Raw genomic sequence first — 13982 nt, forward strand, 5'->3', positions numbered from 1 at the left:
CTTTGATAAATAGCTCAAGGTACACAGGAAAGGGGGGAGGGACAGTGTTACATATTTATTCCTAATAAGGTGATACATGTTTTAGTTATATATTTGATATTTGCTTTTGGGAGGTATTTTTGGCGAAGTAGTGCAGTAATAAAGTTGTTTGAAGTTGTGACATTATGATTATTGGGAGGGAGACAGTTTTTTTTACTTAATTATGCTGTAAGTGATTGGTAGCTATATATCCATATCCATCCCGCCATATCAGTTTTAGTTGACACAGAAGTAGTGGTAATGGTTGCTAGGAACAATAAACATTTGTCGCAATAATCCAAGACATGTGTTGATTTACAGCTCATGTACAGCTCCACGTATCATCATTATTTTAATGGTCATTTTTAAATTCTCATTCTTAATCCAACCTCCACAGCTCTGACTGATAGATGACTGTTTTAGTCACAGGAATATGCACATGGTTGTGGAATAACATGTTCGACAATCACACATCAGTGCAATGGCCAATAGTTTAATACAAATCATCCATATAATGTTTGTGCTGTTTGACACATCATTATTTTGTGGTGCAATAAATACTTGAGAGCCACAGAGAGAACACCACTGATAGTATTTGCATGTGTCGGACTTTGAAGCTGCATTCCAATTTGCTAGAATCTATGTTCACTTCATAACATGCATTTTCCTCTGGGATTTAATGACCAGTTAACCACTAAGGCAGACTCTCTACAGACCAATAATCACTACACCACTCAGTGCATATCTGTTTGAAAACCAAGCATTAAAGTTTTAGTTTTAAAACATAAAGCAAAGTAGGGGAGGATACATATTAAAGAATTATGCCTGCAGGGTCCCATTTTTCATTAGCTAATATTCATATAGAGTCCTCGTGGCTGTGAAGCCTGTATGTCAGAGGTGACAGCACCTCCAAAGGCAAATATTTCAAGTGTAGTAATTAACTCCCTCGCCTGTCCTTTTCCTTGTCCTCCATCCACCCAATGTTTACATGCTCAGAGATGCTGCTCCAAATGCAGCTAGAATGAAGTGGTTCCTATCTTTACATTTTTGGACAAAATGTGACAAATGCCAAATGAGTCCCTGAAGGTCTCTGACTCATGAAACACTCTCCTGCCGTTGTCCTGCAGGGAGCCGAGCCGAATACAGCTTGCTGTTGATGATGAGACCCGTACTAATTCATATATTTATCATGTTGGGGCATAGCAGAGCTTTATGTCACCCAAAGCACAGTCCTAACCTGGTTATGAAATATTAACAGTGTTTTATATCTGTGGACCACTAGAGGCCTGTTTTCTACTTTCACTCAACAGGATTTCTAGACAGTCTAAACACTGTCTAAAAGTAGTTAGACATAAAACAGTCTAAAGGTATGTGTTTATCATTTTGCTGAAATATTTGCGTTTTAGTTCAAATGAATATACACTAATATATAATTATATAACAGCACTATGTTGATTACTATGTAGCACACACTTTTGGACACAGCTTAACATTTCCTTCACCATTTTCTCTTACTTTATTGTTAAAATAATGTTCTCATGGTCCACAATTTGTCATGCAAATGAAACCACAGAATTTCCCACAGAATGAGATTGTATCTGTGACGGGGGGCTGGTGGGGGGTTGGATGGGTACAGCGTGCTATTAGTGTTGTATTTAAGAACATAAGCCATTTTCACATATGAACTCCAGAGAAGCAGGTCTGGACTCATCCGTTTGGTACTTGGTTTAGGCGAGGGGTGCAGGAGGCAAGACATGATGCCAACAGTATGCTGTAGTTGTAACTCAGCGTTTTTAAGCCTTTCATCAGAAATGATGCAGACTTTATTTTATGAGAAATCACAGGAGGTCTTCTCTCCCATTAGCACTAGCTTCGTTCAGCCCCAGCTGCATGTGTAAAGTAGTAGCTGTGATGATGAGGAGGATCATAGACATTGTATTTAACACTTACTTCCTGCTTTGCTTGAGTGCAGACGCTTCGCTCTTTGCTCTCCGCTTTGCTTTCTTTTTTTCCATTGCAATCCTGTCCTTTTGCTACAAAATTTATGGAAAGTGGGTCCTGGATACTTCTATATCACTTGGAGCTTAATTTATGAAAGTATCTGAAGGCTACCACTAGTATTTAAACTCTTTTACTTCCTGAGTGTGGCCTATCAGCAGCACAAGCCTGCACTATAGTGACTGGGATGGAGGAGCTCAGCTAAGCTAAGCTAATTAGCAGCCAGATGCCTCCCTTTTCCACGGAGGACTACTACAAACTTCTCCAGAAGATAGCAGTACTGGAGACGAAAATTCAGTTTCTCGAAGTCAACGTGGAGGTAAATGGACAATATGGGAATGAAACCACTCTACTGATGACCCAAATCAGTGGACAGGAGCAGGCTAACAGACAGCTACTTAGCACCACCAAGAAGCAGGAGGCTGGTGGTTACGGCAGTAAATCAACCAGTAGTCCTCCCTGGAACTCTCTTGGTGCAAAGCCAAAGCATACAGATAAATCGCTTCCCTCAGATATGGGAAGACGGTTAACGGCAGAACCCAGCACCTGGAGACTCGTGATGAAACTGGGTGGCCTGCACTGCCATCGCACAGGAGGGTCTCTTCAACCCCTATACCAAGGAGAAATCAGCCGTGGACTGTGGCAAAAACAAAAAGTAAGAGCAAACCGACCCAAGACACAGGGATTCTACTAGAGAACAGATTTGCTCCGCTTTTACGAGACCCTGACTCCCCAAAAGAAAGGTAATCTTCCAGCACCGGAGAAAGGTATGAGGCTAAATCACATACTAAAAGGAAAGAGAAAGAGCTAATCACTGGGCCTCAAACGCTGATAGTGGGTGACGGAGCTGTGAATAAGATAAAACACTTTTTCAACAAAAACACCAAAGTACTCTGTTTTACCAACGACATGGTGTCCGATATCTCAGAGAAAATTCTGGAAATCGCTGCTGAGCATCCGACAGTGAAATCTCTCGTCATACACACAGGAGCACTTGATGTTGTCAAACAACAATCAGAGGTATTGAAACAGGATTTTAATGATCTGCTGAACAAAGTTCGATGTCTGAATATTGAGGTGTTTATCAGTGGACCTCTACCGACAGTTCGGCGAGGAGACTAGAGATTCAGCAGGCTGATGATGCTCAACAGATGGCTCAAAGATACGTGTGCCGCTCAATCAGTGAATTTTATTGACAATTTCTACATTTTTTGGGAACGCAGACACCTCTTTATGGCAGATAGATTTTGCCTTAACAAGTCAGGAGTACAGCTGTTAAGCTACAACATTTTTTATTTTGTGCGTCAGTCACCAGCAGCCCCTGCCAAGGACAAGAGGCGAAACAATCCAAAACAACAGATAAGACAGCTTTCTGGAGAAGAACTGCTACCGCTTGAGATAAGGACTGACCATGAAAGTCAGCACACCCAGAGAGAGGCTTTAACGTCACCATCCTTACCCCAACACAAGGAGTCTCCCCCAGCCCCAACAGCCCGACATGAGGAGTCTCCCCCAGCCCCAACAGCCCGACATGAGGAGTCTCCCCCAGCCCCAACAGCCCAACAAGTGGAGTCTCCCCCAGCCCCACCAGGAGACTCCCAACTTTCACCCACCAGGACCCCATCCAGCCTTTCATTCTCTCCACTCAGTCCGGACTCCCCGCTTCTGGGTTTCACCGACAGGATGAATGACCTTGTCACTGTAGGAATCCAACTCACACTACGCCCAAATCCCATTTTTTTCTCCCTTCAACCTCCCTCCTCGTCCAGCCCCTCGCATTCCACCATGCTGGAAAACACCATCACCCAAAAGTTACCGAGCCACCCCACCTCCTTTGAATCATATCATCTGTGAGTCTGACTGATATGTGCCGGGTCCAGGCTGCAATACTGATACCAATAATGTTCTCCCCCAGGAAAAGTCAGGGCCCTCTGGAGTTCAGGTAGCCTTCTCAATCCCTGTGATGACAAGTAACAAAAGAATGGTTAAACTGGTGAGAAATAAAAAGGGTTCAATTAAATCTGCCAATTTATTAAGTATAGCATGTCAACCTCGAAATATACCAGTGTCTCCTGCTATCTCCACAAGATTAGCTCTACTCAATATCAGATCACTAGTCAACAAATCACTGTTGTGAACTCTGTCCAAACAGATTTGCGACAAATAATAAATAGCTCAATTTAATCAGGCATGTTTCCTAAACCCCTAAAAGTAGCTGCCATTAAGCCACTCTTAAAAAAGAGAACGCTGGATGCTTCCATGTTAACCAACTACAGACATATCTCAAATCTTCCTTTTATAGCCAAGATCATTGAGAAAGTGGTTTTTAATCAACTCAGCAATTTCTTGAACTCCAGTGGCCTTTTTGACAAATTCCAATCAGGCTTCCGACCTCACCACAGTACAGAAAAAGCTCTTATTAGAATGTTAAATGACATAAGGTTAAACACTGACTCAGGCAAGGTGTCAGTTCTGGTCCTGTTGGATCTCAGTGCTGCATTTGACACTGTGGATCACAGTATACTGTTGATCAGGTTGGAAACTTGGGCAGGACTCAGCGGAACAGTCCTAGAATAGTTCAGGTCCTACTTGGAGGAGCAGAGTTATTTTGTGACCATTGGAAGTTATGAATCCGATCGAGTGGCTATGACATGTGGAGTTCCTCAGGGGTCAGTTCTTGGACCCCTTCTGTTCAGTCTATATATGCTGCCTTTGGGTCAAATTCTGCAGAACTCTAATGTAGACTATCACAGTTATGCAGATGACACGCAGATATACCTAGCACTGTCCCCGGATGACTACAGTCCAATACAGTCATTGTGTCACTGTTTAGAGCAAGTAACACATTGGATGAACCAAAATGTCCTTCAATTAAATCAGGACAAAACTGAGGTCATTGTTTTTGGCAATAAAGAGAAGAGGATTGCTGTCAGTAAACATCTCGAGTCACTCTCTCTAAAAACTAGGGACCAAGTCCGAAACCTTGGCGTGCTGATAGACTCAGATCTGACCATCAGCAGTCATATCAAATCAATCACCAAAACAGCCTTCTATCAGCTGAAGAACATATCCAGAGTGAAGGGTTTTATGTCCCAAACAGACCAGGAGAAGTTGATTCATGCTTTTATCTCCAGTAGACTCGACTACTGTAACGGTCTTCTGACTGGACTCCCACAAAAAAAGCATTAAACAACTGCAGCTCATTCAGAACGCTGCAGCTCGAGTTTTAACCAGAACAAAGAGATCAGAGCATTACTCCAGTTCTAAAGTCTTTACACTGGCTCCCAGTCAGCTATAGAATAGATTTTAAAGTTATGCTACTGGTCTACAAATCACTGAATGGTTTAGGTCCAGAATACATGAATGACATGTTAGTAGAAGATAAACCCAGTAGAGCTCTGAGATCTACTGACTCAGGTCAGATAGTGGAGCCCAGAGTTCAGACTAAACATGGTGAAGCAGCTTTTAGCTGTTATGCTGCACATAACTGGAACATAACTGATGGACAACATCAGCCCCAACTGTGAATAATACTGAGCGAATGAATCTGCAAAAAGAGAATCAAAGACAAAAAATAGAAAAAAATAAACATACTAAACTGTTTTACACTAACAGCATAACACACATGTTGGATGTCAACCAAACTAAGGCTTTGTCATTATCAGTTAGATCAGATGTAGACATTAAAACATTTTTTTTTCTGAGATTGAATTCTTTTTGTTTTGTTTCCTCATATCTCTCTGGAGCTGTCTCACCACCATCCACTATTTCTCTTATTTGGACTCAAAGGCAGTCAACCAGGGAGTGAAAGAAAGCCTTTTCAACAAGGCAACAATCACTGAGAGACTGATTGATTTTGTCTTTATGAAGCTGTCAAGTATGTTTGTGTAGAAGGTGTTTCTGTGTGTAGAGTAGACATAATAGATGATGCTGAGCCATGAAGCTGATCAGAGGTGAGAGAGGGAACGCTACAAAACTCAAACCAGCAGCAAGTCTGTTGAGCTAAGCCACTGATCAAGAGGCTGATGGGAACTTTCTTCTTCAGTTAAGGTGGCTGAATACTCCTTCAGACATGCTTGTCAGATGGTGGAGTTGCCCATTAAAGCCCCTCCCCTCGCACCTTTCCGACGGTGGATGTAACTTTCCGAAATGCCCAAACTGACATTCACACCCACCTCACCCAGTGACTGGCCATCGGTGCAGCAGTGAGAAAGGAGTCACAACGTCTCAGCTCTCACTTTTTTACACATAACCAATGACACGACTATTTCTGTCACTTTTCATGTGAACAACCAAGTGCAAGTTATCCCTGTATTTAAACAATATCACCTTTCTCTGCCTCTCTCCCCTCACTGTGGACGTTTCTCTCTGCCTTTGAGTTTATGGTCTAATGGTGTTTATTGTCTCAATAACTAGTTTCATCTCTTCTTCAATACAGCCTGATGTTTATTTTACATTTACAGTAAATGGACAGTAAAGCAGTGTATACTTTAGGACATGGCTACCTTGTGATTGCTACCACAGCAACAATTTTGTCTCCAACAATCAAAGATGACTACATTAAAATCCAATCCCAATCTCATTTTAAACCAGCATTTGTTTTTCTTTTATTCATTTTATTATTAATATTATACCAGAATTACAATGTTTCATTAAATGACACCCAGTGATTTAGTTTCCTAACCTTATCCATGCCCAAAAGCAGGTGTCATGACTGTACTGAGGATATATTTGAATTTGAATTGAAACCATCTTGCAGGTTTTTTGTGGAGTGGACGTTCTCATTCAGACCAAAAAAACAGCCAGTTACATAACTTATGTTTGTCTTGACAGAAACACAAAGACAGTATTTAATACTCAGAGGCATTACAGTATGTTTAAAAGTGCTAACTTATTTCTCAATTGTACGGTCATATATTGTGTCTGTAGTTCTTCATATGATGGTGATAACCATATCATCAACCATATGCTTTATATTTATAAATGGCTCTGTTGATAAGTTACGCAGAGGACATTACAACTATAGTAGAGTATTTGCATTGCGTTTAAACGGAAAACCTTTCCACACAAAAAGACTGGAAGGATGGTTGTCATGGAAACATAATATATATGGGAGAACGGGGTTGGTTGTCACATTCATCAGATCTCGGGCCCGAGAGAGCGCTGTTAAAAAGTTTTGGTACTGAATGTTTCAGAATTTAGGTGAGATGTTACTTCAGAGGTCATTTCTGGAGTAAACTGCTGGACATTGAGGTGTGAGGACGTTTAGTGTTTTTCATGTGAAAATGTAAATATCCAACTCTTCAGTGTATCTCTTCTGGGCTTTTACACAATGAGTTTATAATAAAACAATCATTACCATAAAAAAGGATGATTAGAGAGCGATAGTTAGGGAGGTTTATTTCTTAGCTACACCAAAACAGATGTTTGGTAGCTTTGCTGGTAGCAAAAAATCCCAGTCGGGGATGCTTGTCACATTCTCTTTGGGGTTGGTTGTCACATGTTGGTATATATACATATATAGTGTCATATATTTAGTTCTTTCTTTCTTTTAAGATAGCAAAATGACCAGGAACTTTATCAGGAAGACAAACAAGGGTCAGACTCCTCCAGATGTGAAGCTCAGAACAGTCAGAGAGGTGAAAATGAACAATAGTGTGTGACAACCAACCCCATAGTGTGTGACAACCATCCCCATCGTGGGGTTGGTTGTCACAAGTGCACAAGACATATTTGACGGTTCGTATCTTTTGATCAGAATCCGCTGAAGGAGAGTAAGATCTAGTCCTACCTGACACTTTAGGCTTTCATTACAAATTAAAAGGGAATTTATTCAGTTTATGGTTTATGAGGAATTTAAAGGAAAGTAAAAAGTGTGACTACCAACCCTGTTCTCCCCTACACACTTCACACACAGTTAAGATACTTTACCCATATTCACAACAGTGTGCACCTTAGGATATCTAATGTTTGCACTAGGCACACCACAAAGTGTGGTGAAGGGTGTGTGTGTGTGTGTGAGTGAGTGTGTGAGTGAGTGAGTGAGTGAGTGAGTGAGTGAGTGAGTGAGTGAGTGAGTGAGTGAGTGAGTGAGTGAGTGAGTGAGTGAGTGAGTGAGTGAGTGAGTGAGTGAGTGAGTGAGTGAGTGAGTGAGTGAGTGAGTGAGTGAGTGAGGTGAGTGAGTGAGTGTACGTACCATTCAGGCTAATAAGTGCAGTTACAAATAGCCTGGGTTAATGTTGTCATTAACAATGAGAAAGAAAGGGCTGTCACCTGTCTGCAATAACAGAGAGAGAGAGAGAGAGAGAGAGAGAGAGAGAGAGAGAGAGAGAGAGAGAGAGAGAGAGAGAGAGAGAGAGAAGAGAGAGAGAGGAGAGAGAGAGAGAGAGAGAGAGAGAGAGAGAGAGAGAGAGAGAGGCATAAATGAACTGATACAACCCTTTGCTCAAGCTTTATATCATATACTGTATTTATATGTAAACATATATGGAAATTGGAAATTGTGGGGTCAACAAGCTCTAAACATTGTGTTGTAGTCTCCACAAAGCTGCAGGTTTACTGTGTGAAGCTTTTTTAAGTGTCCATGTGGTTTGGCAGTTGAAAAAAAAATCTGATTATATTGGGAGTTAACTGAGTGTCTCTCTGTCTCTTTCAGATGTTCAGCATATTAAACGGAGGGACATTATTCTGAAGAGAGAGCTTGGAGAGGGAGCCTTCGGCAAAGTCTTCCTGGCTGAATGTTACAATTTGAGCCCCACAAAGGACAAGATGCTTGTGGCTGTAAAGGTGAGAGAAAGAAGCTCTGTATGTGTGTGTGTGTGTGTCTGTGTGTGTAAACACTGGCAGCTACCTGACTGAGGAATGGGGGGAAGAGTGAAGAAGAAGCAGTATGGAAATTGTTCCAGCTGATGAAACAAGTGTGTTCCAGCCAGCAGCGACAGTCAGCTGTATCTCAGACAGAGATGCTGACGAGCTGTTAGATTGCTCACACACAGAGGCTGACACACACAGACACAGCTGCTGTGTGTTTGTGTGAAGTTCAACGCTCCATGTTTTTATAAACACTCTCTCCTGGTTCTCTGGTGAATCCTCCCTGTAATGGTTTTAAGTTTTGTCTTGATTATCTGTCAATCAGTCTGGCTTGACTTTCACTTTATACAATGCAAAGGTATATCCTAATTCAATTTAAGATACAATATAGTAACCTATCAACTAATATTTTCATACACCCAATGACACAAACTTTACTTTTCACCTGAAAGCACAGATACAAAGACAAATGGAGCATCCTGCCTGTGTAGGCAGAGCACTATGATGCCAGCATCGTTACAGCTCAAATATAAACTGGAAATGTACAAAAACATTTGTTGGTGTACTGTGTAAAAGCTTCCTTCCAAAGGTATTTTGAGGTATAAATTCTACTACAGGATGTTGTCCATAGTCACATGCTTTCACCTCATTTCATCTGTGACACCTTTATCCTGCAGTATGATAAGTTCTAAAGTTACGGCTCAAATAGTTAAGCTTATTTAAAATGTGATAATTTATTCTACTGGTAGTTAAAGGGGTACTCCAGTGATTTAGTACTGAACTTCCATAAAGTAGGAGGAAAAGCAGCTGACACATTTTAAAAAGAATGGTCAACATCTGTGCAGCAGAGGCCAAGATAACCTGACTTTTAGTCACTAGTATGGATCCTACATTTCCCATAATTCAACTTGATTGGACCTCTGATTTAGACATTCTATGCCTGGTAAACTTCTGAACTCCTCAACTGCAGTTTGTCACACTGTAACATACATTTCTCCATGTGTCTATGTCCAATACACAATAACCCTGATGACACGTACTGTCTGTGGCTCTCGTTACTTATCTGGGGCCACAGACATAGTTTAGTGTGGCTCATTTTGTTGCTTAATTCCCCTCATATTGCTCGTGACATGGCACTTTTAGTGTTGGTAGATGATGTGATTATGTAGGATTATGGCAATTTTCTGTCATACTGCCAGCTGTGCTCCAGCCCTACCTGTGTAAATGTCTTCAATGAGACACATTCCCCAAGCAAAATATTTATTGCATGCAACGAGGTCACAGACCCAGAGCCGATACTGAGTATTAACACTACATTAATGCATGTTTTCTCATGTAGAAAGCTAATTTAAGTGTCATTCATCACATTCATGTGAAATGTGACTCATGGGTGGCTGGCTTGGCTGCATATTTTAATTCCAGGTTTTTCTCTCATTGGGCATATGGATGAGGCAATGCTGATACGAGGCTGGCATCACCTCATCCTGCTTTTACATGATTTCATTTGAAATACAGTTAGTTATTGATGTGCTCATCTGCTATCTTCTTATTAGTATTATATTACTGTAAAGTCTATGTGGTGTCATTGGACTGACACCAATGCAGCTAAATGGAATTCAGCCATCAGTCAAGTTATTATTTGTACTTTTCCTATTGTGACATGTCAACATGTCTGCAGTGAAATGGTTATACTAACCATACACCTGATAGCAATCAGCTGATGGACAGCTACTTCAGTGCTGTCTCTGAACTAATGCTACATGTGTGTTTCTTAAAAACTGAAATAAGTGAATACTTGCCAAGTGAAAACTGAATCCACATTATCTACAATGAGGTGTACAGCTCTTTCTATAAAACATTTTTTAAATGATTGATAAATAACATGACCAGTTAAATTCAACAGTTTTGAACAAATGGCCTCAAAATGACATTAAAGGAGCATGATGTGGATTTTATGGCAAAGTCAGATTTTACATGTCAAAGTCATTTTACTAATCACTTGTTGAACTATTCAGCCAGTGAAAGCGGTTGTGTGTATTATACAGCTCTGTCTGAGAAAAAATGAATCAAATGATTAACTCACAAGTCCTCCACTGATTTAGTATTGAACTCTGACATTGTCAGACTTAAAATGGACAGTTTAAAAGAAAAAGATTAAAGCGATGTAGCAGAACCAGATATTTTGTCTTTTTTTTATCCAACACATTGTTCTTTCATGTCACAACTTAGCAGCTACATTACTCACAATGCCAAGTAACAGCACTTGAGGTAGTTTATTAGATTTCACACAGCTCCCTCTGGAGACTTAAAAGGCTTTACGCACATTTTTACACATATTAATATCAACAGTAGTACTCACCAAAACCTGGAAACATGCTCATGTGGAAAAATTGTTGTTTTCCTGTAAGTAATCTCAGTTTGTGCATAGAGGTTGCAAATTAATAGGATGCACACATTACAAACTGAAAGTGCAGTGTTTCAAAGACGTGGACTTTTACCAGGCCCGGAGGTTCAAAAAAGCATGTCAGACTGCCTTGATGTCCCTACTCTCACCTTGTTTTGAATTTGGAGCATCAAATAAGGACCCAGTGACTAAAGCAGTTTTTTCTGCAGTTGAATAAAAGGGAAGGGTTGAGGAAGAGAAAGAGAGAGAGAGAGAGGGACAGCATGGTGGTCGAGCAAGAAGAGTAAGCAGCGGTTGAGTGAATGAGAGAAAACGTCATTTTTCTGAGTCCTGTTGTTTTATGGTGGTTACATTCTAAAGCAAAAAATGAATGACCATCAAACACTCAACAGATGATTTACTGTGGAAACAGAAACTCTTGGTTTCATTTTCCTCCACTGCATTTCTCCTTTTTATTCATTCATTACATCAATCCAATGCAGCAGTAACGTTAAATACACAGAACAACAGGACAAATCTGTATTGGTTCTGTGGTGTTAGCATTTCAAATGTGATGCCTTCAGTGCACCACAGGGGCATGAAATGATGCACGTCAAATGAGACCCATCAATTATCAATTTCAGTGCATTTGGGCCTTAAGAGTCAGGATATCTCTGTCTCTGCTTCGTTTCAGTTGTTTTTGTCTGAACATTTTCCCCAACCAACAGTGCAATATCAAATTGTTGGAAAACCCACTTTAAAGAAGGGGTCTGCTAAACGTACAAGGTGCATATCAACCTATTAGAGGACCATAGCACCTACCTGTATGTAATATGCTGCTATGTTAAGCTATGCTAGTAATTATGTATATTTGTTTGTTGATGTTACAATGCTGTGCTTAAAGTCTATTTATGTTTAGTCACAAACACCACTAGGTTAGAATTCAGTCAAATCTGGTGAAAATGTGCCGACGGAGGCAAAGAGTCTCACACTGTCGTCTCTTTCCTGCAAATTGCAGGTTTCCAGCAATTGCCAGGTTGCCAGCTAAATATTTAGACAACCACCCAACCCACCTACCCCTAACCAGGGAAAATAATCTCATCAACTCTTTTTATATTGACGCTGTATGTTCTCCGTGGGTGATACTTACTATGGCCAATAGATGACGTCTGTAACTCAAAGGTGACCTTCAATTTACCAATCGATAATAACACCCTTGTGAACCTACTAGCGGGTGTAGTAGGCCCCTTCTAATCCATATCTATCAGACTGATAACCACTGATAACGCCCCTTTAAGCGAGTGATAACATTCAAAGCAGGTGATTGAGTTCGATGTATAACTGATGTATGCAGTGACATTTGCAGAACAAATGTCCAAGAAAGAAAATATCAGGATCTGAAAAAAACATCAATCCAGTACATGACATTACACTCTCAGTAAAGCTAATATATGGTTAATATGATTTATTAATATGACATGAAAACAGAGGATCTCTTGTATGTACGGCATCAGTTATTAAAGGAAACATGACCAACACATTGACCTGCAGCAGACAGGTGTTAGTCTTAGCCAGGATATAGAGGGATTATAGCTGCAGCCTTTTTAATCCTGCAGGATTTACTGCCCTTTGCTGCATTATGCTTTTTCTTCACTGTCCTCACAACAGGCCCCCAAATGAAACACTGCACACACACACACACACACACACACACACACACACACACACACTGTCTAATTCTCTCTCACACGCTCATTATATTTGTCAGGATCAGTTTTCATCAAGCATGTGTCCATGCATAGACAGTTAACTTCTGTGGAGTCAAATACTGCAGGTCAGAACACAAGGCTGTGTGTGTGGCTGTTTGTACTGCATTATCTGTAGTGATGTCAGTATACTTACAATATGTATAATTTTTTTTTTTTTAATATCTCTAGAGTAGCTCACTTTAGTAAATGTCTTGCATCTACAAGTCAGCTGTTGGTATTTGACAGATTGGTTTTATTGTGAAACTATACAGAAAACCCCAGTGTGCCTCATAATATTCAAATCAGAGGTACGTAATACAGATACAGTGACATTTCTATAATTTTATAACTTTAAATTACAAGGGCGAGATATATATATATATATATATATATATATATATATATATATATATATATATATATATATATATATATATATATATATATATATATATATATATATATATACCCTACAAAAAATGTATTGATTATTCACATGTGCTTTTGCTGTGTATTTTGTTTATAAATGTGATATAAGATGATATAAAGCAATTTGTAAACAATGTTTATGACCATGTATATGACCATATATATATGTATAAGTGTGTGTGTATATATATATATATATATATATATATATATATATATATATATATACATATATATATGGTCATATACATGGTCATAAACATTGTTTACAAATTGCTTTATATCTTTATATCTTATATATATATATATACATATATACACACTTATACATATATATATGGTCATATACATGGTCATAAACATTGTTTACAAATTGCTTTATATCATCTTATATCACATTTATAAACAAAATACACAGCAAAAGCACATGTGAATAATCAATACATTTTTTAATTAAAGCGAGAAAAAATGTACTTCCCACAGGAGTACAATAAAGGAAAAGAAAAGGAGATCAATGGGGAAATTAAAAAACATGAGAACTAAACGATAAAACACAGTGAAAAACGAGATCATATAAAAGCACATCTATAAAAGTA

General features: G+C 39.5%; 1 protein-coding gene across 2 annotated transcripts in view; it reads left to right on the top strand.

Moving 5' to 3' along the window:
- LOC133981562 (NT-3 growth factor receptor-like) overlaps positions 1-13982 on the top strand; it is a 270283-nt gene that overhangs the window by 215567 nt on the left and 40734 nt on the right. For both annotated transcript variants that reach the window (XM_062420326.1, XM_062420325.1), the window contains one exon: positions 8672-8802. In XM_062420326.1, coding sequence (XP_062276310.1) covers positions 8672-8802 — 131 coding nt within the window. The remainder of the gene's footprint in view (positions 1-8671; positions 8803-13982) is intronic.

Source organism: Scomber scombrus, chromosome 6 (genome assembly GCF_963691925.1).
Source record: "Scomber scombrus chromosome 6, fScoSco1.1, whole genome shotgun sequence".
NCBI classification, from domain to species: domain Eukaryota; kingdom Metazoa; phylum Chordata; class Actinopteri; order Scombriformes; family Scombridae; genus Scomber; species Scomber scombrus.